At 37.4% G+C, this 24,136-nt stretch overlaps 1 protein-coding gene across 8 annotated transcripts in view; it reads right to left on the bottom strand.

Annotated features, from left to right (window-relative positions):
* pcdh15a (protocadherin-related 15a) overlaps nt 1-24,136 on the bottom strand; it is a 231,131-nt gene that overhangs the window by 80,651 nt on the left and 126,344 nt on the right. For 6 of the 8 annotated variants that reach the window (XM_039783227.1, XM_039783223.1, XM_039783225.1 and 3 more), the window contains 10 exons: nt 22,773-22,881; nt 22,509-22,621; nt 17,078-17,284; nt 16,843-16,863; nt 14,732-14,866; nt 11,240-11,389; nt 9,521-9,714; nt 8,589-8,721; nt 8,226-8,305; nt 554-647 (listed from right to left, as the gene is read on the bottom strand). In XM_039783227.1, the coding sequence (XP_039639161.1) occupies nt 554-647; nt 8,226-8,305; nt 8,589-8,721; nt 9,521-9,714; nt 11,240-11,389; nt 14,732-14,866; nt 16,843-16,863; nt 17,078-17,284; nt 22,509-22,621; nt 22,773-22,881 (1,236 nt within the window). The remainder of the gene's footprint in view (nt 1-553; nt 648-8,225; nt 8,306-8,588; nt 8,722-9,520; nt 9,715-11,239; nt 11,390-14,731; nt 14,867-16,842; nt 16,864-17,077; nt 17,285-22,508; nt 22,622-22,772; nt 22,882-24,136) is intronic. The other 2 variants (XM_039783228.1, XM_039783226.1) reach the window with 1 other exon arrangement.

Consider the following 24,136-nt stretch of genomic DNA (forward strand, 5'->3'; position numbering starts at 1 on the left):
GAGCAATTATTCACAATGTATTATATATACAGTATATATAGTTTTATTTATTATATTGCCCTAGTAATTTCAAAGCTGAACACAATGACAATCACAAGTTTAAAAAAAGGAAAATATTAATAGACTGACAGACCTGAATGTCAGACCTGATTGTGTGTGTCAAAAAAGAACTCTCACCCCCTACACAATTATATTCACAGCAGTCCTTTTTTCAATGGCTTTTATCAATCAGTCAAGAAATTCTACTAAGGAACTCAACAGATTACCAAAATCATAAAAAATATAATTTCCACATGGAAATGAATGAACAGGCAACCCTTATTATTCTGGTGTCACATTGGTTGGCACAAAAAAGTAGTGCTACCACAGATTTTATGAATCTGTGACAAAATCACGGGGCATTAAAGTCTGCGAGTTCAAACACACTATTTAATTTTCCAGGCTAATGAAGCACTAAGGTTCAGTGAGACAAATATCCGAGCTAATAAGCTTGTATGAGAAGCTCTTATTTGAGCTTAGGCCAATAGTTTAATAAAGAGGGTTGTGAGCTCACCCCTCCAGGGTTGCCGTCGGAGGCTGTGACAATCAGACGGTACTGATCTGTGTTCTCTCTGTCCAGAGGCTTTCCTAGAAGCAGAAGGCCAATCCTGTAGAGAGGAGTGAGAGAAGATACTTGTATTACTATTACACACAAACAACTAGAGACAATAATAGAACCTCACAAAAGGTAACACAATATAGGGCTTTTTTGTAGTCAAAGAACATTCATTTAAAAGGAATTGTACAAACATTTTAGATATTTTATCACTGATCCAACAAAGGGTGATGGAAAGGGCTGCACTTTAGAGTTTATTTACCTCCAGATTAGACCGATTTATAAAACACGGTCGCTGATGGAAGAGGATGAGTTTTGGGCAAAGAACAGGTGGGCTTTTAAATGCTCCCACTCTGTCTTTCTCTTTCTGTAGCCCGCCTCTTGCTCCCAAAGCACATGGACTACAGACAGAAAGATTCATGTTTCCTTTCCAATGACTGCAGCAGACACAGCGGCCCTTCTGCTCATTCACAAGGTATCATTTGGCACTCTGGCACACAGCGTGTATGCATTCCCAAACAGAACGCTGAATTATCTTTGTTTGCACACACAGGCACACAAGACACATGAGTGCAAGTGCATACACACACAAAACACACATACACAGATAATTTCACTGCCACACTCAGGAGAGGCTCTGCCAGAACCGCAAATGGAAGGAAAGACGAATGCATCTGAATGCCTTGCTACAGCTGGAGTGGTGAACTACACTTGAGCGGCTAGGTCTGAGAGGTTCACTGATCTGATGTGATAGTGTCCTCCCTCTTCTCCCCAGCCACCACAAATGAAAAGATGTTGTCAGACTGACAGGGTGCTGTTAACAGCATTGTCTAGAGCGACAATGGTGCAGGTTAGAGGCTATCTATTCCAGTCACACTAAGTCAGCCTTTCATTCAGCTCAGATCGTGTCTTTACATGGTAAACTGGACTTGACGATAGTGCCAGGTGACATGAATGATTTACTTCAGATACAATAACCTTGATACATTAACAATCACTTAAGATGATGATACATTTTAGTGATTCCACACAGGAAATTAAAGACAAATTTGTGACATATATTTGTACTTGAATTTTATTATTAAAATCACTTGTTTTGAGACTATTTAATTAGAACTGCAGTGTTTGGTTTCACAGGGCAGTAAAACGTGTACCTCCTTCAGTTTCATTTCACTGTGAAGGAAGACAATCAGCTGCCAGCTGAACAATTGCCTGCCAACTAGATACTTGAGTACTGAAAAAAGCTGAAGTATCAAAGTTGCCGTGGCCTCTAGGTTAGGCTTCTGTGACTTTGAGAGCTACAAAAAGAGCTTTGGCTTTAAAGGGAATGCTGTCATCAACAAAAAAGAATAGCAGCAAGATCTGTGGATTATAGCCCCAATACTGGAATTTTGAGGCTGTAAAAATCGGATTGGCAGACCTAGTTTGGCATTTCTGTACTGCAATTTTGAATTACTTATTGGCCAACATATACGCTGATACCTATATGTCTGTAAAAAGCTAATACCGGCCTGGCTGATTTATCCGTCTGCTGTAGCTCTATTTACAATTGAACCACACTGCAACGTTAAACTTTATAGAAGATTAAAAACTGTCTAAATGAAGTTGTTTCAAATTGTATTGAAGCTGATTGGGCTTTTTTTTTTTTTTTAAAAACATGTTGTTGTTTTTTTTTTTTTTTAAAAACACAAAAACATTTTTTTTTTTTTTTTTTTTTCCCCTTTACCACTTTTTCTTTTTTTTTTTTTTTTTTTTTTTTTTTTTTTTTTACTCCTTTACATACAAAAAAAAAAAAAAAAAACAACCAAAAAAAACCACACACAATAAATATAAATAAAGAAAAAAATATATTTTTTTTTTTTTTTAAAAATTATTTTTTTTTTTTATTTTTTTTTTTTTTTTTTTTTTTTTTATTCTTCCCCTCCTCCCCCAATAACACAAAAAAAAGAAAAAAAAATTATAATAAATATTATTTAATGTAAAAAAAATTTTTTTAAAATTTATTTTTTTTTTTTTTTTATTAATTTTTTTTTATTATTATTTTTTTTTTTTATATATTTTATATTTTTTTTATTTTTTTTTTTTTTTTTTTTTTTTTTTTTATATTTTTTTTTTTTTTTTTTTTTTTTTTTTTTTTTTTTTTTTTTATATTTTTATTTTTTTTTATTATATTTTTTTTTATTATTTTTTTTTTTTTTTAATTCCAATTCTAAACCCAATAAATATTAAAAAAAAACAAAAAATAAAATATATTTAAAATATTTTTATTTTTTTTTTTTTTTTTTTTTTTTTTTTTTTTTTTTTTTTTTTTATCATTTTTTTTTTTACAAAAAAAAAAAACAAAAAAAAAAAAAAAAAAAAAAAAAAAAAAAAAAAAACTATATCTTACCTCTATTTTTTTTTTTTTCTCTTTTTTTTTTTTTTTAACAAAAAAAAAAACAAACAAAAAACACAAACACGCCAACAAAACAAAAAAAAAAAAAAAAAACAAAAAAAAAAAAAAACACCAAAAAACCCAAAACAAATTTAACAAAAAAAAAAAAAAAAAAACCAAAAAAAAAAAAAAAAAAAACACAAAACAAAACCACAAACAAAAAAACTGATATTGATATTTAACAATTTATACATCTGCATTTAAAAGTGATATATAGGCTGTTATTCCCTTAAAATAGTATTATTACGAATTTTCACTAATACAGTATGTATTTAATTGGACATTTTACAGTTGAAATCACCTTGTCAATTACCTCTGATGGACTTCAAACACATCTTTGGCATTTTTTTATTGACATTTCATACTTATCAGCCGGAATATATGCCCATACACACATATCTGTGAAAAGTTTCAATATATTGGTTGTGGCGGATATATTGGTCCGGCTGATATGTATATTTAATGGGTCATCAGGAGGTACATTTACAGTAACTGATTTTATCTTGAATCTATTTTATTTCATCAAACATTGTTTTCCAAAACAACACTGACCATCACATTCAAAGTAACTGTAAGTAATCATCAGTCCCACCAGACCTGGAGCTTGACTAAAAATACTTGAGACTTGTTTATGATGTGTGAACTTTGATCCTGCCTCAGTTAGGATGTCATTACTGACTACTCTCTGTATTGTGTTTGGTGGCTGACATACTCTGATTCAAGGGTGCGCCCTGCTCACTACCATAATGGTGAGTGAATCTAAAGCATTCCCACTTCTTCCCTCGGGAGAACCTGCCCCATTTATAGGGAGTTATAGACTGGAGAGCTCATTATTCATAATAGCTGGATTGAGCCAGCCCCATATGTAGCCTGAATCTGAACATGCAGCAATGCGAAAATCTGTCCACTGAATCATATTGCAGTTCTTAAGGGTCGAAAAATGAGAGCGTGAAGTAGGGCTCTGTATACTGCACACTCATCAAGCGTACGAGCTAATCATTCTTTGATTCATTATGTGCTAAATCAGCACCTGCTTGAAGTTATTATATTGCTAGGTTGCTGAGAGCTTGTGATGGGATTGTACTATTTCTGCCATACGGAGAATCTACTAAAGGAGGTGTATCTTTTTCAATTTCTGTCATATGTAGAGATTAAAGTGGCAACAGCAACAATAGCAGTCTGTCACTATATTTCTGCTTACCGTTACCACTATGAAACCATAAAGCAAACATCCCTCCATAAAACAAACAATTTAAACACTGTAGCCGATTAAGAGTAAACAAAAGGCAGGGACCTACACTGCTGCAAGTCAGCTTGTCCTTGCATACCTGGGAGACTGAGGATGTAGACAAAAGAGGCTTTAATCAATTAGTGAGAAACGTGTCTGGCTTGGTCCTGCATTTTCCTCCCCACGTCTCTTTGTTCCAAATTTGTTTGCTTACTTAAGGGTAAAAAGCACTGACCACTTCCATATGTTTTGCCTTTTCCTTGCTCCTGACTAGTGGTTGAGTGAGGTGTGTTTTTCAAATTCTGATGTTGATTATGAGAGATAAGGTAAGATATTTGGGGTCCATTTCCTCTACAGAAATATTTGGTGTTTTATGCCTATCAGACAGAGCTGTAAAGAAAGAGAAAAAAGACCTGAATAGAATAAGCTTTCGAATAAAGTTTTATCTTGTGTGATTATTTCCCACTATTCCAGAAATTTACTTTCATAGACTCTTTCAATTATTGTCAATGAAATTATCTAGCCTTGTGACACATATTTTTTCAAGTATTTTTGAGAACTGAGAAAGCAAGGATATCGGTCTATAGTTATTGAAAATATGTGAGTCACTAGATTTATATAATGGGATGACTTTATCTACTTTCACCTTCTCAGGAAATACTCTACACTACTACACTGTTTTAAATGATAAATTATATATATGTGTGTGTCTTAGTGGGTCTACAATCCTGTCTTTTTTTACTAGAGACATATCAATGTCATAACAATCTTTTGAAGTTGTATTCATACTTTTACTTACAATCTCTATAATTTCTTTGTTTTCTACACTTCCCAAAAAAAATTGTATGTTTTTTTTTTCTCACATGGTCCATCACAGAGCATTTCATCCCTGTGTACTTTATATCTTTGGCCAGTTTAGGGCTGAATCGGTCAACCACCTCATTCATATTTGTCAACGTCATGTCATTACCCTTGAAGTTTTCCGATAATTCAATTTATTAAGTCCTTTTGTAATAATGGTGTTTATTGTATTCCATATTTCTTTCACATTATATTAGTTATTCTCTAGTAATTTATTATAATAACCCTTATTACATACCCTCATTATGTTAGATCATTTTATATTTCTTATATTTTAACTCAGATTCTTTCGCTCTATATTTTATAAAATTCCTATAAAGGTTTCTTTTCCATTAGTAACACATCACCTGCCCCTTCCCTAACAAAGAGCACAAAATGGAGGGGCATATAAAATTAATATCTAGTTCCATATTGTTTGTAAAAATATTATCTATCAGAGTGGCACCATTACATGTTTTGTGATTGTTGGAAAAAGACTCAAACTATACAATGTTTCAACAAACTCTTCCGTCAATTTGTGTTTGTTGGGATTTAATAAGTTCATGTTGAAAAAAACAAACAGCTATAGTTGACTTTATTAAATATTTTTTTTCTGTAAATATTGTAATGCTGGATCCTGGTTTCCTATACACACAACTTACTATGGCATTCTTAATTTTTCCCATACATATTCAATTGAGATACACTCCATTATATCATAAATGACTACTGCCATATTTTCAACAACCTTGTAAATGAGACCTTTGTCAACAAAAAGCGCCACTCCCCCCCCTCCACTTATGCTCTCTGTATTCACATATTTAAGTTCATATCCCTGTAGCTGAAAATCCATGCCCCTGTTGGCATTAAACCACGTTTCTGATACGGCTATACTATTAAAGAGTTTCTTGAACTGCCCTAAATATTCCTTTATACTCTGGAAATTAGAATACAGACTTCTGCTGTTAAAATGAATGATATATATTCCATACTCATGTTTAATATTATTGTTGAACTGTTGCTCTGTGTAATAGCCACAGTTGTTATTTATGTTATTGTAAAAGTTATTTTCAGGATCAATATTCTGTTCAAAGTCAGGCATACTTTGGTCAGCGTCAGAACATCTAGTATTATAAAAACTAATCATATTCTTAGACATGACAAAAAGCTAATGCTTCAACAATGGAAGAGTAAAATAATATGAAAGCTACATGATCCAACTTCTGGGAATTTGACCTAGGTACTTTCAAACTTGTCAAGCTGCTCAGTACTTCTGTATTCTAATGATGTACGAAAGGAACTTATCCTTTTCACCTCATCAACCACTGGGAGATAGTGTCTAGCAAACAATAAACCTCTGACCTAAAATAAGTTTATTTAAGTAGTAAATAGTTGTATATATTATTATTATTATTATTATTATTATTATTATTATTATTATTATTATTATTATTATTATTATTATTATTATATTCCTGGATTTCTATTCTTCATATATTTGTACTCTGTTTACCTAATGTTGTTTTTTTTGTTTATTCATTCAATCATGTTATTTTACTATTGTTTTTTTCTGTCTACCCACTACATACATTACATCATCCATTGCGTGTCTATCTGTCCTGGAAGAGGGAATCTCCCTATGTTGCTCTTTTTAAGGTTTCTTCCCCTTTTTTAATCTATTGAAGCTATACAGAATGTAATTCCCTTTGAGGCAAATGTTTGAGTTGTGATCTTGGGCTATACAAATTAAATTGGCTCAACTTGAATAGAATATTGGCACCATGGACACAAATAACCACCCAAGGCAGCCAGTGAGTGTAAACAGGTGTGCTTTTCCACTTGGTCCGCTTTTCCACTTGGTCCATTGTGATTCTTGGTGTTGCCAGCAGCCAATACCAGTGTTCATATAACAAAGTCATATATTTGCTAATAAATTAGCCCAAACCAATCATTGGCAAGTCATCATCTGTTCACTATTCTTTATCCTCTCATTCCTTCTTCCCCACCACCATCACTCGCTCTGGCTGTCTATATCATCAGAGAGATGACAGAGACTAGTTTGATATAGAGAGATTTGTTTGAAGGGCTTCTTTCACAGCCATCACAGTAAATGAAAGAACACTGTGTCTCAACATATCATTTCCATTTGTCCATTTTCCTTTGCACTTGAGAGAACAACATGAAACACAAACGCTTATCGAAGACTTTTACAGCTGAGTTGTCCTTGAGCTTTGAGAGGAAACCAGAGACCCTGGATGAAACCCATGCAGACGAACATGCAAACTCCTGTTTCCTATTTCATTTTAAAACATGTTATTAAACTTAGGGATCCTGCACACTGCCTGCGTGGCGTGAGCATGTCAGCTGCGTGCCGTGTCCTTTTTTATTTTGGCTCCGATGTTAACAGGTTAGAGGTGGCACAAACTGCCTGCGTGACATGCACGTCTCAGAAAACGCGTGCATGCTAGAAATAGAACCGACGCCTATTTTTCACGCGACAAGCAAGCGTGTTGGAAGCATTTCCAGGCAAAAATACAATATGCAAATATGTTTATATGTCATTTTGACACAAATACATTTAATGAATGACATATTGATGTTTGAAAGTCTCTAGGTTATGACATAAATGCAGATATAGTGTATTTAAAAAAAAATAAAAAATAATTATTGATTTTCAAATATTGCACCTGTCAATACAGAGCAAAATATTCTGTAGTCTATTTTGCCGTCAATACTTCCAACGTTGTCTTTGCTGTAATGTATGCTACTGCTTGAGTGCAGTACATTTCCACAACTCTCTCTCCATCGAAATATGTGCAAAAAAAATTATTTAATTTTATCAATGGGAAACATACATGTACAGACAAGGCTAGCAGCAGCAGCGCCGCGTCAGACACGTTTCTGGTGTGCAAAGACATAGAAAACGCCACGCAGCCGCCACACAACTGAAACGCAACAGAAACGCCACGCTAACGCCACGCAGGCAGTGTGCAGGAGCCCTTATGAGAAATATGCTGCTGATCAATACATTTCTAGCCTTTCCATCCATTCATATATCTACATAATCATCCTTGGTGGGAATACTTTAGAGGGCCGGTGGTCTGTACTTGAAAAATATCTGGACTTACGTTTCAGAGAGGTTGAAAACCTTCTCGGAATCCCCACTCACAATGCGGTATGTGATTGGGTCGTTTTCTCTGTCTGTGGCCTGGGGGAAGGAAAAGAAAAGCAGGGTCTTGAAGATCAAATAGTGAAGTTGAAGGCTATGACATGTGACAGCTGAGCAACAAGGATGCTGGACTGGAGTGAAGGTGAGCATACTGTATGCTGGAGAGGGGAATGTAAGAGAAAAAGGAAGAACATGTGCAGTTTCCTAAAACTACAACTTACTTTTGTACAAATGTATTAAAAATGTCCTCAAACTGAATTAAATTAAATTCCACATTTTCTTATTTGCATGTGCAAAACCAATTTGTGGGTTAGTGACTTACTTGCAGATTGAGCAGAATAGCTCCTATCCTCATGGCTTCGCTGACCTCCACGTTGTAGGTGAGGAGAGGGAAGCGTGGGGGGCTCTGGTTGTTGGGAGGCAACACTTCAATGTACACTGTGGTGATGGAGCTCCTGGCAGAAAGAAAAGCACACATCAGCCCTGTTGAGCCGTACTGAGGTACCTTGCTGACACAGCTCAGTAAAACATATTCATAATATATCCTTTTCATTGCAGAAAAGAGGAAGAACTCAACAGGTTTTGATCGCATTTCTTTGTCTTGTTCACAGTGGCATCATAAATGTTTTTTTTTTATTCTTAAGTGTCAAACACAATACAAGCCTTGTAACATGAGATAATCTGTTTGCTTAAAATTGACCAGCTTGTTCTCAGTTGTTCACAGCAGCACATTAAAATGGAACTGACTGCGTCGATTATAAATTAATTCATTGCGTGAGACATTTTTGTTGAATTTGTTTTACTTGGTGAAATCGAAGAGGCCACTTATTCCAACCGCTACCTACAATGTATTATATGTGAGCTGAGCGACTTTGGTTTTGCACAGAACAAATTCTTTGCTTTTTAATCATAAGATAAAGAAGAGACAATGCATGAAACATCTTGTAACCAGAATCTCGACAGTGTTCGATGTATGAATACCATCTGTCTTTTGACTCACAACAGCTTGTCAGAAATGCTGTTTCTTTATAATTCAGCACCGAGAAAACTTTCCATGTTATTCAGAAGCTAACTTGTGAATGAGCACATATTAAATCAATACTGGTAGCTCCTCTTCAATGCTTTTTATAAAAAAGTAATGAACTGAACATCACATTAATCACATTTAAATAATAAACTCTTCCTTCAACCAATTCAGACATTTTTTTAATGTTCAATGAAATCACACATAAGAAGAAAGCTACTGTACAATACCTTCTCTGGGTCTCTGGTGCATTGTCAGAGGCCTTGACAGTGAGTGCGTAAGATCGTCCCACAGTCAAAGTGACACCAGGCGCCACAGTGATGCGTCCAGTGCGATTACTAATGATGAAATGTCCCTGGTCACCAGCCAGTATCTCATAGGTCACCAGACCGTTCAGTCCCTCATCAGCATCTGTTGCTGTTAACTGGGATAATAAAGGGAGAGAAAGAGATGGATATGCATTATAATATGTTGATATTTGTATCTGTTCTTTGTAGTTTTACAGATGGACTTCTGCACAGCTGCCTGCAACATGCTTACTGAAGCAGTCAAGCTGTAAATATTTCACAGTAGGAGGTTGTGACTAACTTCAGTCAAGTTGCCAACCCACAGTAGAATCCATTTTGGTTCCCTGTTATCAACTAATAGAGACATGACCTTTGTTTCATGTAAAGATAAGAACAAATGGTTGGCATTTAGCTGGAAGTATACACGCTACTGATGTTGCAATCTGAGCAACTTTTTCTGTTGGCTGAAATATCCTCATTCCTAGTGACTGCAGTTTGGGGACCTTAATAAGCTTGGATTGGATGTCATCAATTCCATGCTACCTTTGATATGAGATGGATTACAAAGATGTGGAAAGACATAGTATGTTATTGAATAAATTAAGCAGCCATAATTTTCTTCAAGCCCATTATTTAGGGCATCCTGCTGCTTGTAATTATGGACCCTCATGGTGTTGTTGGCTTCATATCTTTCAGCCCTTGGAACTTTAATCCATGTTGCCCAGACCTCCTTTTTCATGCTCCTGATGTTGGCGTAAAAGCTGTAGCATCAAATAAGCAGCAGAATCCTCTGGGGACCTGCGGCTCTCATAAACAGCTTATAAAAATTGGTTAAGCGGTCATACCAGACACTCTGTGACCCTTGGCCTCATTTCAGGGAGGGCAAAATGGCTGGTTTTTAAGACAGATTAAACTTGACCTTTTCAGTGTCTGACATTTTTTGGAGAGGCTGTGCTGAGAGGACAGATCAACTATAAGAAGGAAAGATCATGCTCTGACTACCAAATAAAAGACAATGAAATGATTGAACAGCCCACATTAATACATATAGCAGAATAGAGTTATTGATTTACATTTTGAAGACTGTGTGTGCATTTGTGTGCCTATGCATGTCCTTACACATGTCCTATACATGTGCCTGTAAGCTGGCTTTAGTTGGTATTAGTACAGTATGTGTATATGTGCGTGTATAAAAATAAAATAAAATCATGACCTTTAAAGCCAGTGCTCTAATGAAATCAAGTACATTCTCAAAATGTATCAAACCATATAAAATACTGTTTTTAAAATCCATTTCATGCAAGGGGAAATATTTCTAAATGGTCATCAGTGATGCCAACCACAATGAATTAACTTTAGTCATGATATCAGCTGATCTGCTGGCTAAAAGGTTTCCCAGGCCTGTGCACTGAGGATGGAAATAAACATTCCCTCTGACTTGTCTGTCATGACTGCAGATGAGACGAAGGGAACTGTTCCAGGGATTCGCCTTTCAACACAATGCACTGGATTGTTGTGGTTATTTTCTTTGAGCATGAAAGAACGTGTGTGTGAGAGAGATTCTGTGCGACAGGGACAAAGACGGAGGCGTAAAGCAGAGTGCCAGAGCAAGAGACCAAAAGAGAAGGAGAAAGGAAAAAGAACGATTGCTGGATTGATTACCTGTAATACCGTCTCCCCCGGCTGCATGTTTGTGAAGACTTCAACGCTGTAGGAGACCTTAGCAAACGTGGGCGTATTGTCATTGGCATCAATGACCAGGATGTTGATAGTTACTGGTCTACTCTGCTGGACACCATCTGATGCCAACATCTGTAAACACAAGAAAAGGAAATGAAGAAATAAATCACAGAGAAATTATTTGTTTTTAATTTAAGCTTATGCTTTCAGGACTGTTTTGCTTTTATAAGACCACTCGTAAAACTTCAACATGTTTCTACCACCGCCATTTAGTCACTTACACTTTTCCATGTTAATTTTTCATTCCCTTAAATGCCTTTAAAAGAGATGAGAAGAGAGAGCATAAAAGTTGCCTAAAGGACAGTTTGCAAAATGAGCAAACTGCATGTTTATGTGTCCTTGGCAGCTCTGATTTCCAGTACTTAGCAGCGAGAAAGAATATGGACTAAGTAAAACAACAAATGAAGTATAAGAAAGAGGAGATCTGAACAACAATTGTGGCAGCAGCAAGAAATACATGTTTCTGGGGGGGGGGATTGCTTTTCCCCAAAAAGATTTGCACTTTGCTGAAATGGAAATGATGCACCTTGCTGGTTAAGCTGTACATCAGGAGGGTGCCTTTAGGAGCAGCTAAACATTCACAGTGAAGGTTTTGTACAATAACACATGATAGCATACAGTACATAACAGCAGCTATGTATCTCCTATCAAACACTGTCTCTGTTCTCCAGCCAGCCCCCAGAGAGAGAGAGATGCCAGATGATTTTTGGGAGCCAAGGGAGAAAACAGATTTGGATTGACTGAGTCATCACAACTGTATTTCTGAACACTCCATACTCGTCCCTGCACAAACACACATATCAGATGTAAACAATGTCATGCCTACCATCCCTCTCATACATATACATACACACACACACACACACACACACACACACACACACACACACACACACACACACACACACACACACACACACACACACACACACACACACACACACACACAGTAAGAACTGACATGAAACATGAACATAATAACGGTTGTTATTAAATTGTGTGCTCTCTTCGCCTTCCAGTCCAGGATACGCAGAGTAATTATAAAATATGATCTGATGCTCATGTTTACACAATGACACTCTCTGAAATAACATCTTCAGAAAAGCAAAACCACAACTATGAAAGCCTCAATGTGTTATCTAATAAACATTATGTTAACAAGCTTTTAGCAAGAACTCAGAAAGCACTGCATTCACTTGTAATGTCTGATAATAAGGCCTATTAAGATTATTTACCAAAATGCCATATCTATTCTTGCAGATGAGTTAGAGATGAAGAAAAACATCTGACTCATGAATCATACTCATTGTATTGGCTCATGTACTTATGTATTTAATTAGTTTTATGTAAGATTTGGACACAATGGCAGGTTGTGAAATGGAAGTGCAGATTTTTGAGCCTGTGTAACGAAAGCAAGCAACGGCTTCAGTCCTCCGTCAGTATCTACACAGGATGCGATCAGGCACAGTTCTGCTGTGTAGGTAACCTGCATTTTGGCAGTGATCAGAACCAAATATAAACATGAACTGATATTATGTGTGTAAAATGGAAGAAAATAGAATTAAAGCCTAAAAAGATGCTTCGGGTGACAGTTACACAGTAAAGTGTGAATGAAACAAGCAGACGACTCAAAAATCACACATCCTGGTAGACAGTCTGTCAGTTCATGTCAAAAAGCTTGTGTAGCATTTACTGTTTTACAATATAATTGATTAATGTAGTGTGAGAGCTGGATCAAACTATGATCCCAGTATACACTAGGTGTGTGCCGTGATCGGATTTTCACGATAATTCACAAAATATCTTGGTAAACGTTATTATAATGATAATCATCAAACATTTCCTGAAATACTACCATTACCGCTAAAATACAGAGCAGCGCATGTTTAAAAAAAACTATGTTCATGGTCTGACTAACCTGTTCATAGGACTTTTTTGAAATGCAAGGACTTTGAAGTAAGTGTGTGTTAAAATCAATTTTAAAAAGGCACCCAGAACATGACAGCGCCAATGGTTGATCCTTTACTAAATGTTAAAGTTTTTCCACAAGTGTGTAAAAGGGTTAGGTCATTAAAAATACATATACTTCAGAAGCTATCTAGCATTTAATGTACAGCAGGTCTCTGGGAAACTTGTTTAACAACAACCACTACACTATTCACCAGGCAATGAGCATCATATTTTAATCTGGATGGAAATGCTGATGTTTCAGATAAATGGAGAAGTAAGTGCTGCTGATGACCCTGGAATGGAATTTCTCTTTTACAACTGATATTTAATGTAGAAACCATTCCAAAGAGCTGTATTGAACAGTCACCTCTTCAAAGCGAAGGCACACTCTCAGGTCTCACTGTAATGCATAGTCAGAGTGGATCCTGAGCTTAAAATCTTTTTTCACACTTATATACAAGAAACAAAACCAGCATCTGAGAAACTTAAATAAGCCCACGAAAAACCAAGAAGAAGATTAATAAAACATTTAAAAAAGATGAAGAGAGAGAGAAGTTTGACATTTTGGGAAAACGATTATTCGCTTGCAGAGTTAGACAAGAGATTTGTTTTTGTGATTGTTTGAATGATTTGTAACTATTTATACTGTAGATTGTATAGCTACAGTCTATGAGAGAGCTCAAGGCACTGCCGCTTAAGAACCACAAGCATAAAACACAAGCAAATTAAGAAACACATTCATAAATTTGACAGTAGATAAGGGACATATAGGAATGTGCTGCACAGAAGACACAATCAAATATAGAGAAACACTTTAAAACAACAAAACTATAAAAATTACGACACAATAAGGTTTCAGGGGACACTAAAAACTGGTTAATAATTAATAACAGGCCAAAGCTAGACATTCAGCTAGTACCTTGAGTAATATTGGAATCATATGGTTAGAATGTTGCGACTAAAAGAATTATGTCAGCTCATTCTCAAAAATCATTGTCAAATGGTTGTTTGACAAGTGTTTTGACATTTCCATTGGGTTCTGTACAATTAGCAACGTTTCTATATTTGTTCGTGTTTTCCATATTGAGTTTTTTTTTTTGCATTGTCAAACTGGTGAAGATGTGTTCTTCATTTGTGCTTTGTCTATAGACATGAGTTTTCTTAATTTACAGTATATAGCTCTACATCGTATAAAGTGGAGATTATGAGATAAATTTTGTTTTTTAAGTAGTCGGATGTGCCTTTGGTTCACCTTTGGATGGACGTTTGTAAATTCAGGCACTGCTATTTGACCACTGATGAAGGTCATATTGCTCGAAAAGTGTCAGGTCAGCTCTGTATCTGAAAGTGCCTTTTGGTATAGAGCTAACCTGTGACTTCTATTAATATACACAAAATAGGAGATGTAGGTCACAGAGCTCTAGTGCTGTCTTTCAGATAACTAGTACTGAGTCCGAGGCCTACCGTGAAAGTATAGGCCATCTGCTTCTCCCGGTCCACAGGTTCGATGAGCCTCAGGTAGCGGATTATCCCAGTTGGGGTCAGGCCGAAGATCGTGGTGTAGTCTTCCAGGGTAATTCTTACCATGGGGTCTTTCGTCTTCCAACAGAAAGATATACAAAAAGAAGCATGTTACCATGGTGACATGAGTGTTTCATCATTTTATTTTTTTTCAAGCCGCAGCTGTGTGGCTGAGAAAGCCAGACAGTACATTTTGATCAGCCAAAGAACCTTCAGAAAACAGAGAAGGAGCTGTGGACAGAACCGGAAAGCGATGTATTTTTTAACATGTTAGTATCAATAAAGAAAGCAAGAGAGGGAAATTACTTCTGCTAAAACGATGTCCACCCATTATAGCCTCAGTTCATTTTTAGGGAAAAAAAAAATATCGACCCCATTAAGCAGTTGTTAAAAGGTATGGGTTTTACAGCTTTTGTTTTGGGTGTTGGGATGTTAAATAAACTTGACAAAAATTTTTTAAAGAGCCAATCACCAAATATATGTCAACACTGCTGTTGTTAGACTGTGTTAACAAATAAACCTGGAGTCTATTGTGGTCCATTGCTGTGATTCGATTCACGTCCATCAATGAGTCCTCTTAAGAGAGTTTGGTAAACATCAGGACTCTGGTGGCTTATTGATTTTGTTATCTCTGTTTCCACTCCACTTTGATTTGTTAATCTTCTCCAAAGACTGAGTAAAGGGATATTTTTGAAAGATGAGCTAAAGGTGGTAGTCAATTGCTTTGGCTGTGTGTGTGACAGTGTGTTTTCACCAATTTAAATATAAATCTATAAGTGCAGTTAGGGTATGACGGAATTTAAAGCATTCTACAGTGTCGTTGGCGAACACACACGCAAACATGCACCCACACAATCACACAATGTTAAATGTGTCAAACAAATATGTCAAAAACACCCCCAACTACACACACAACAACCAATTCATAAAATAAAAAAAACATTATTTTCAAAGAGAATAATTGCACAACTTTTGACTGAAGCAATTGTAGAAAGTCCATCTGCATATAAAAAAGAAGAACACAGCACAGCAAACAACACTCCAAACAGACTCCGATTAGACAAAAGTCAGTGCATCAGCTAGGTTAATCTACACACACCCGTCATTACTGGAGACCTGCATAGCATTTAATTCACCGTTTATTATCATTTCTGTTGTTGCAAACACACTGGAAAGCTCACAAATTGTTGTTTAGGTTAGTCTCCAGTAGTGATGAGTGCTCTGTTTGTTCTTTAGTTTTTGCAAAGTGATGCATGAATTAACGGTAGGGATGTCCCGAATCGATTTTCAGACTAGGTATCAAGCTGATGAAGGCTTCTTTAATGGATCAGTTTTAGCAATGTAAAGCCTATCCACTTCTGATCCTTTGTTTATTGTAACTTATTGCACTCCAGTCATGGCACCTGTAAAAGTGTAAAAAACACTGGAACCACTTTGTTGTGTAGCATAGCGGGCAACTAAACAGCAAACGTCAGTTTCAAGTAATTATATCCCCACTGTCAATGTGCCACAGCGAGCAAAGCAAGTACTTTTAAGGTACACCAAACAAACAAAACAAATGTGTTTAACCTTCAGCATTTTAAGTGGAGATGAAGAGAAGTTCTCTAAATTGTGTCCAAACTTTACTGCCTCAACGGCCCAAACTGACTGCAAATATATATAAAACAATACAGGAAGCTACAGCCTCCATTAAATATTGAAAGAACATATTTAAACTTGAATGTGATGCACATTTAATGCAGAGCTGTTAGGCAGTCATATCCCTTAATTGGCTTTAAGGATATAAATGGAGGCCTACTTTAAGCTATTAAGTGTCCACAGTTCAGCTGTATTATGCAGGAAAACATAAATATTGGATTAATCTCTGTATCAAAAGAAAAAAAACCTCAATATTAAAAGAACTTGCATCGGTGATTATGAACAAATGATCGGGACATCCCTATATTGCACTCTGTGTGTATGTGTGTTTTGTGTGTGTGTGTGTGTGTGTGTGTGTGTGTGTGTGTGTGTGTGTGTGTGTGGCATTGCATCTAAAAGCAACCCTGTTTACCTACAGGTGTATCACCAGGAGCCAGCTACAACAGGGAAAGAAATACAGCAGGAAAATGACTCATGAACATGTTACTTTTTGTGAGTACACAACACCACCACATGAATAAATGTTGACCTTTAATCAATATTTAATCAATGAACTACAAGCGCTTTGTGTTTGTATGCACACATGCATGGGTAGATGTGTAAAGTGTAGGCAACAGTGAGCATAGCCTGAAAAAGTCCCTTTCTTTCTACCTCCTCAATGTCATTATCCAGAACGATGATTCCCAGGGCAGCAGTGAGGTTGGCACTGGCTGAGATAGTCGTACCCACTGGCGAGGACTCACTCACATATCCCTGATAGGTAGCAAACTGGAAATATGGTGCCTGGTTGTTCTCATCCAGGATGTCGATAATGAGGTCAGCATAGGCTGGGAGGGGGTGACCGTTGTCCTGTTCTGCCTGACACAAAAAGAGAGAGAGGAAGTCATAGTCTGTGAGTCAAATATCAACACGGCTTCAAGGAAGTCTACATTTACTATGAAAAAACTGATAACCAGTCTGCTGGAAATTTATTAAGAAGTAAAAAATAATGAGTTGAATGATGAAAGTAACACACTTAAGAATTATGCTCTCCCAACTCTTATGCAGGCACAGGGACAGAAAAGCGTACTTTTTTCTAAGTGTCATTTCAATTACAAAAAGTTACATTGACTACATTTAATCAGGGGTCCATTTAGGATTAGGCCTTAGTAATTACCAGAGCACTTAACGCAAATACCATCATTTGTAGGGGGGAGGCAGTAATTAGTGGCTGTTGCTGCTCCATCAAATGGGTGACCAATGAGAGAAGGAGACTCAATGGAAATATTACTTGCTAAGTCAGTGCCATAATTGACCAATGAACTAGAAGGCAAGCTACTAGCACCTTTTTCCGGTGTGGTCTGTCTCCATTAATGATTGTGCATTGTGCATTGAGCTGAATCCTGTGAGTTTCTGTAGAGTGTCTCCGTTTTGCCTGAAAGCTTAAATAAACAGTTTGATATGAAACCATCCCAGTAGACACCTCTTCATCTCTTCAGCATTTTAATATCTTTCGCCAAAAACTGACATAAAGCATCGAGCCATGGAAAACTCATTTAAAATGTCACCTTACAGGTCGGCAATAGTAGTAAGGTTAAATTTCCTGAATCAGGTAATAGTCAGTTCTTGAAAAAAAAAGATGAAATCAATACACTTACTTAATCTATAAAATACTACAAAATACTAGAACATGCAGTGTAATTGGACATAATAAATGTTACAACATGGCTTACAATTTCCAGAGCTGTTCCAAAAATGCATGAGTGAAATGTTGACTCACCTGCATTCAAAACCAGTAATTTTATATATAGTGGAACACAAACTGTATTGCACAATCACCAGAGCGTAAACATTCCTTCCCCTTCAATTTCCAGGTCAGTTGGTGGGTGACACGATGACTGCTTAGGTAGCACAGCAATTTACCACAAATTAAAATGTGTGTTGTCCCAGCTTTTCAAACTAAAGAGATAGCCCATGTTGTGTCTTTTTGAGTAAAGTCATGGGGCTCACAAAGTTTTTAGCCAGAAACTTTGTTGTGTCTTATAACTAAGGTAAAGGGCACACAATATTTATACTCAAGGTAGCATATCTGACCTATGTCCTTATAAATTTAAGACAGTGTTAGGGAAAGGAACCTTTGCCTATATAGGGGCAGTTCAGTGGAACAAGTTAGATCGTCATATTAAAGTCATTTCCAGCCTGAACTCTTTCAAAAAGAGCATCAAGGTATGATTACTAGAGAGGGTTGCGGAATAGATCAAAGGGCAAGTTACCATTTTTATTTTTATTTATTTAAGAAAAATGTTTTTATGTTATGTCATTGATTATCATACACTCTGTAAGTGTCTTATCTTGTCCTGATGTTATGTGTTGAGGACCACAATGGAAATAAGTCCTGGACTTTATTGTGTTTTTGTCCTCGATTATATTTGATGTCTTTTTTTTCATGTGTAAGGCATTCTTGATACAATTAAATAAATCAAATCAAATCAAAATCTTACATCAGCCCAGTGAGACCAAACCAAATTAATGTGGTCTGGTCAGGCTGTCACTGCAATCTTTCTCCATCCTTAGCACATATGTCACTATTGGCTCCCACACTGCGATACTTCAGAAACATTAAGGCTTTGAATATACAGATGGAGAGGGGGAGTAAAGTGACATCAGTTTAAGCCATGAACTGGAACTCATTCTGCACATTAGCTCGATTTCACTGGGCTTGTGTTGCAGAGTGCCTACTGTAACAGAAGAATATAGTTCTACTGCTAAATGGTTAAGTGCTGTGGCCAAAACCAAATCTGTAGTTTCTTGTTTATTGTCTTTATGTATATCCTATGATTGCAGATGCCTGCTAAACACTTTTAGGCACATGAAGTTGAATTTCACTACAGTTTTTATTGGCATTGCAATGTTATGCCAGATAACTTTCCCAAAGATCTTCTACCTTTTTCCCTTATCTGAGTGATAATAAACAACACCCACACTGCGCTGACCCAAAGATCCAATCTGCTCACACAAACACCTGAGGGAAAAGTGGTGTCATTGACAGACACAGTGTGTGTGCCTGGATGTTCTCTCTTTTTCTCAACACACACATTTTTGTCTGAGAGAGAAAAAGCTGTGTAGGATTACAGTTTTCCCTGGTGATTTGGCTCTTTAGTGGTGTCCTTATTTCTTGGAGGCAGTGTTAAATGACCTATTCACCACTGCTACAACACACAGGTCTGCAGGAGATTCACTGTTACCAAAAGTCACTGTTAATCAGTCTTGATTCCCCTGTCCTGACACCATCATCCTTAGAGTGTCATACTGTATCTCTTTGCTTTTCTTTTTAAATTTTCTATTTAACCAGACTATTGCTCTCCATCTCCATCTGCCTTTGTCACTTGTCTTCATTTCACTCCAGTCATCCTGGTGGATATGACTCTATCAGGATCAATCATAACTGTTGATGAACAACAGATGTGTTTTCTAAAATATGATTGAGATGCTGCAGCTTATTCCACCATTGGCTTTTTTTTATCTCCTAAAGCATTAACTATGTACACCACATACTGTGCTGCATCAGAGAACTCTTAAGATACCCAAGTCTAATTCTCACTTTCCTGCCCCTTGGAGTCTTTGAGCAACGGCTCCTCCCCCATCTCTATGACTCAAGTAGATAAGGCTCCTACAGTACCATCACATCACACATCTCTCTATCTATCATGGTGTTTCCCTGCTCCCCCTTTGAACTGTCTCCCTTCCCCAAGATTTGCACACTCCTCGCGAAGACATGCAAAATGCCTCTCATATGATCAATCTCCCCTCACCTTCTTCCTCTTGTGAAAATCCGCTCTTCCTCTCATCTTCTTGCTCCCCAGCTATCCCAGTAAACAGCAGGTTACACAGTGCTCAGAGGTGTCTAGAGGTTAGTGATCGGTGGATGGAAAGTTCATCTGCACTGCTGCTCTGCACCAGCAGCACCAAGGCAATCCCTGACTCTGCTCTAAATTAGGATTCATGAGACCGCAGCAGCCTATCCTTCTGCTAAGTCCATAAATCATAACATCGTTTTCACCCCCATCTCCAAAGCAGCTAAAGATACAGTTAATGGCCTTCAGGACTGAGGTTATCTAGGTGGAGCGGGTAAAGATGCATGCTTAAGTTATCGATATATGAGTTAAACGGGATATGGCACAATCACATTAAAAATACAGGCTACAGAATTGGGATGTTATAGAAAACTTTGCAGAGGCAGCAGGATAATCAATGTTTTACCTTAGGCTGAACCCTGATCAAGCTCCATTTGGTTCAGTTACTATCACAATACCAGACCTATCTCCACAGCGCTAGGGTCAGTAAATGCTGGGTTTATACATATTTTGGCTAATGGATGAGAATGACTTTTCCATGACTTTAAACCAGCTTTCATGACCGAACACTGCGATTTCTGTGTAAGCATGAAAAGTATGTGTCCTAAGTCACAGACAGCCACAGATCAGGTGAGAGCCCCCTACATCCATGTCTCTCCAATCACATGGAGAAAATAAGATTAGAGAAGTTGCTGAAACTCCTATATTTCCGTAAATGTCTCACATCAGATGACTAATTTAGGTTAAGTAGGAGATTTATATCCTCGACGTTCCACTTCCGGGATTTCTCCAGTGCCGCAGGAAAATCCACCAGATGCATGTATATACACCGATGTCAGTTTCCTTCTGCTTTCTTTGTATTGGAATTTTAATCTCTGGTGGATTTATGAGGACTATGGTTAACTGCTCCTCTGATATCTGCATAGTAAATGTTGACAGGTAGCTAGACTATCTGTCCAATCTGAGTTTTCTCTTTTTTATAGCGGCTCAGTGGGGAGTTTAGCGCTGCCCATGACGATTGTGATTGGTTTAAAGAAATGCCAATAAATCAGTGCATGCTCCCATCCCGGAATGCTATGTGGACTAGCCAGACCCTCCTCCGCTCCGCAGCATGTGGATGGTCTGGCAAAGCGAGACTAAGTAGGAGATAATGGTGTGATGTTTCATCATTAATTGCCTATTAAATACAGGTGTGTTCACTTCTTCACCATGACCTGAGGAAGTCCATCTGTGGTTGAAATATTAGATCAGTCATGTCCACATAAAATAAAAGCAGTTTGTCCTTTTTCTATCCACGTGCATAATTTGGTCTCTACCTTTCTGTCTCTCTTCATCAGGCTACACCAGTTACCATTAGTTAAATGCACAGCATTGGCTTAAATATATACATTACGACAGAAAGCAGGAGTAGTAGTAGCAGTGGTAGTTTTTAAGCATGATATATTGTGTGTGTACATTAGATTAGCTTCAAGCGTTATTTGAAAGTTTCTCCTGTTGTAGCTTCAGCCATGCTGCTTTGAACACTCATGTGGAGGCATGGCTGCAGTAGAATAACAGAGCGCCAGGAGACCTGGGACCAGCTGACCACCTGCCTCTTAACAGATCATGAATGCATAACATAATACATCAGCAGCTCGATAAATGCATCCAAATGTAACGTCCAAAGTAATGATTTTTCTCTAAAAATCTTCTTAAGTAAGAGTGAAAAGTATGCTGCAATCAAACTACTCTGACAAGTACAATTTATTCAAAATAGTTAGTTAAAGCTATAGTGCGTAGTTTCTGTTGCCGCCATGAAGAATTCTAAGTAATGGCAACAAAACTGTCGGCGCGTCCACAAGCCTTCCGTGATCGCGCACGCGCCCCCACCCCTCCTCCAAGCAGTTGCTAGTAGCCAAGGAGGACACAGAGGATTAAAAAAACATGATGGACTCTTCAGAAGAGGTAATTATCTGCACTCGAGCTTCTGCGCAGGAAAGTCACCAGACGACACAATCTTCTGAACATAGCCATACTGAGAGCTCATTTGGCAATGGCTTGAATGTAACGAACGTTTATTAATATCAAAAAGTTACGCAATAAAGCTTTAAGTATGTGTAACAGAGTAAATTTACTTGTTACTACCCACCTCTGGTGTGGGGTTTAGTTTCAATCAAAATTCCCACAGTAAATCTTGACATCATTATAGGTGACATCCTGTAACCTTTGATAAAATAAAACTAGCACTTATTTAGGATTTTACTGTTTACCTTGATGATGAGGGTGAACCTTTGATACAAGTCCCTGCTGATAGGCTTCAGAACACGCAGCTCTGCAGTCGTTCTGTTCAGGGTGAAATACTCTGGATAGGTGACTGGATGACCTGCAATTCAGAATAAGAACATTCACTGATTTGGATTCAGTGTACTTAATGGTAACATCAGAATGAACATTTAGAAGTCAAGTCATGGCAGGCCCACTGAGCCAAAGAACATTGAATGTGTAAACTCAATCAAGATACGTGATGAACCTACCAACCAGGATGTAGTAAAGAATGCTAGGTCTGTCTGATGGGGGCTGTATGTTTCTGTCCATGTCCACGGCCCGGATTGCAGGGGTCACATTTAGTGGGTTCAGTTTACTCTGCAACAAGGGGAGGGGTAGTCATTTAACAACACAGCAAGACAATCAGATGCAACTTCATTTATTTTCTGTTGACTGTGTAGTTGTAGCCTAGAGTTGCACAAATATTGCCTAAAATAACTTTGAGTGCATTATTATGCAGATACAGGCATTTTAGTGTCTTATGAAACAGATAATTCAGCTTAGAAAGGATATCATCAGCCCTGGAAAACCTATTGTGTGCGCAATACATCAATATTTTGGCTGCTGTATAATCCTTTGTGACATGTTATATATCACTTGCACTGTGCTCCTCTAGATAAAAACTGCTCTATAGAGAAGCTGCCCAGGACTTTCTTCCTGGCCCATTAAACTGTTCTCAGCTTTTGCAGGGGATGAGAGGAGCTGCTGCGATTGGGCATTCTGGAAGACTGAATATGTGGACTTGTAAAAGAAAAAATTATATTTCTCATCTCCAATTAAAGAACCAAATGTTTGATGTGGGTCAGTGTATTAGCAGTCGTAATCCATAGCACACTGGCCAATTATTATGATATTTAATTAAGGCGCCAGTGCTATTAGATCCATTTCTCATCTGCATTCTTCTAAATATGCCTAATAGAGTTGCACATCAGGGATAATCTGTTTGTGGTGCTGTAGGCTACTTTTCCTGCTCATGCATACTTAGACATCATCAGCACTAATTACCCAGCTCTACCTCTACACTTTTAACATATGGCTAAGTGGGAATATGTTTAGCACATCACATTTCAGAATACCTCTCGTCATGCAAAATGCCTCCATATGGCTGATACAGTATGTTTGAGTATGCTAAGAGGCCTATGCTAAACTTCCTTAGCGTAGACAGGCACATGGCTAACAGCTCTCTGGCAGGAAAAATCCCTCCCTGAGGGGGATATTTATATCCCTCTGCTCTGGAGTAATCCTTACACCCCTCCCTAACCAGCCCTCTCGCTTTTACAATGTCTGGAGGTGCGCTAAATCAAATCCCCCTAGCTCTGCACAATGATGATTAGCTATAATACCCTCCTCCAGCAGTCATTATCCAGGGGACTCCAGAGCACACATTACTGTATATCCCCTGAGGGCAAAAAATAAATACAGACCAACTTATGAATGCCTGTCTAGCCATTGTGATTAATTACAATACACCCATCAATTATGGGAAGACAAATCTCCCTGTGGACAGATATGTTAGCATTATGGTTACAAAATCAGAAAAATCAGAGACCAACCAAAAACTGACTGAACATTT

The sequence above is a fragment of the Perca fluviatilis genome, chromosome 19, assembly GCF_010015445.1.
Source record: "Perca fluviatilis chromosome 19, GENO_Pfluv_1.0, whole genome shotgun sequence".
Lineage (NCBI taxonomy): Eukaryota > Metazoa > Chordata > Actinopteri > Perciformes > Percidae > Perca > Perca fluviatilis.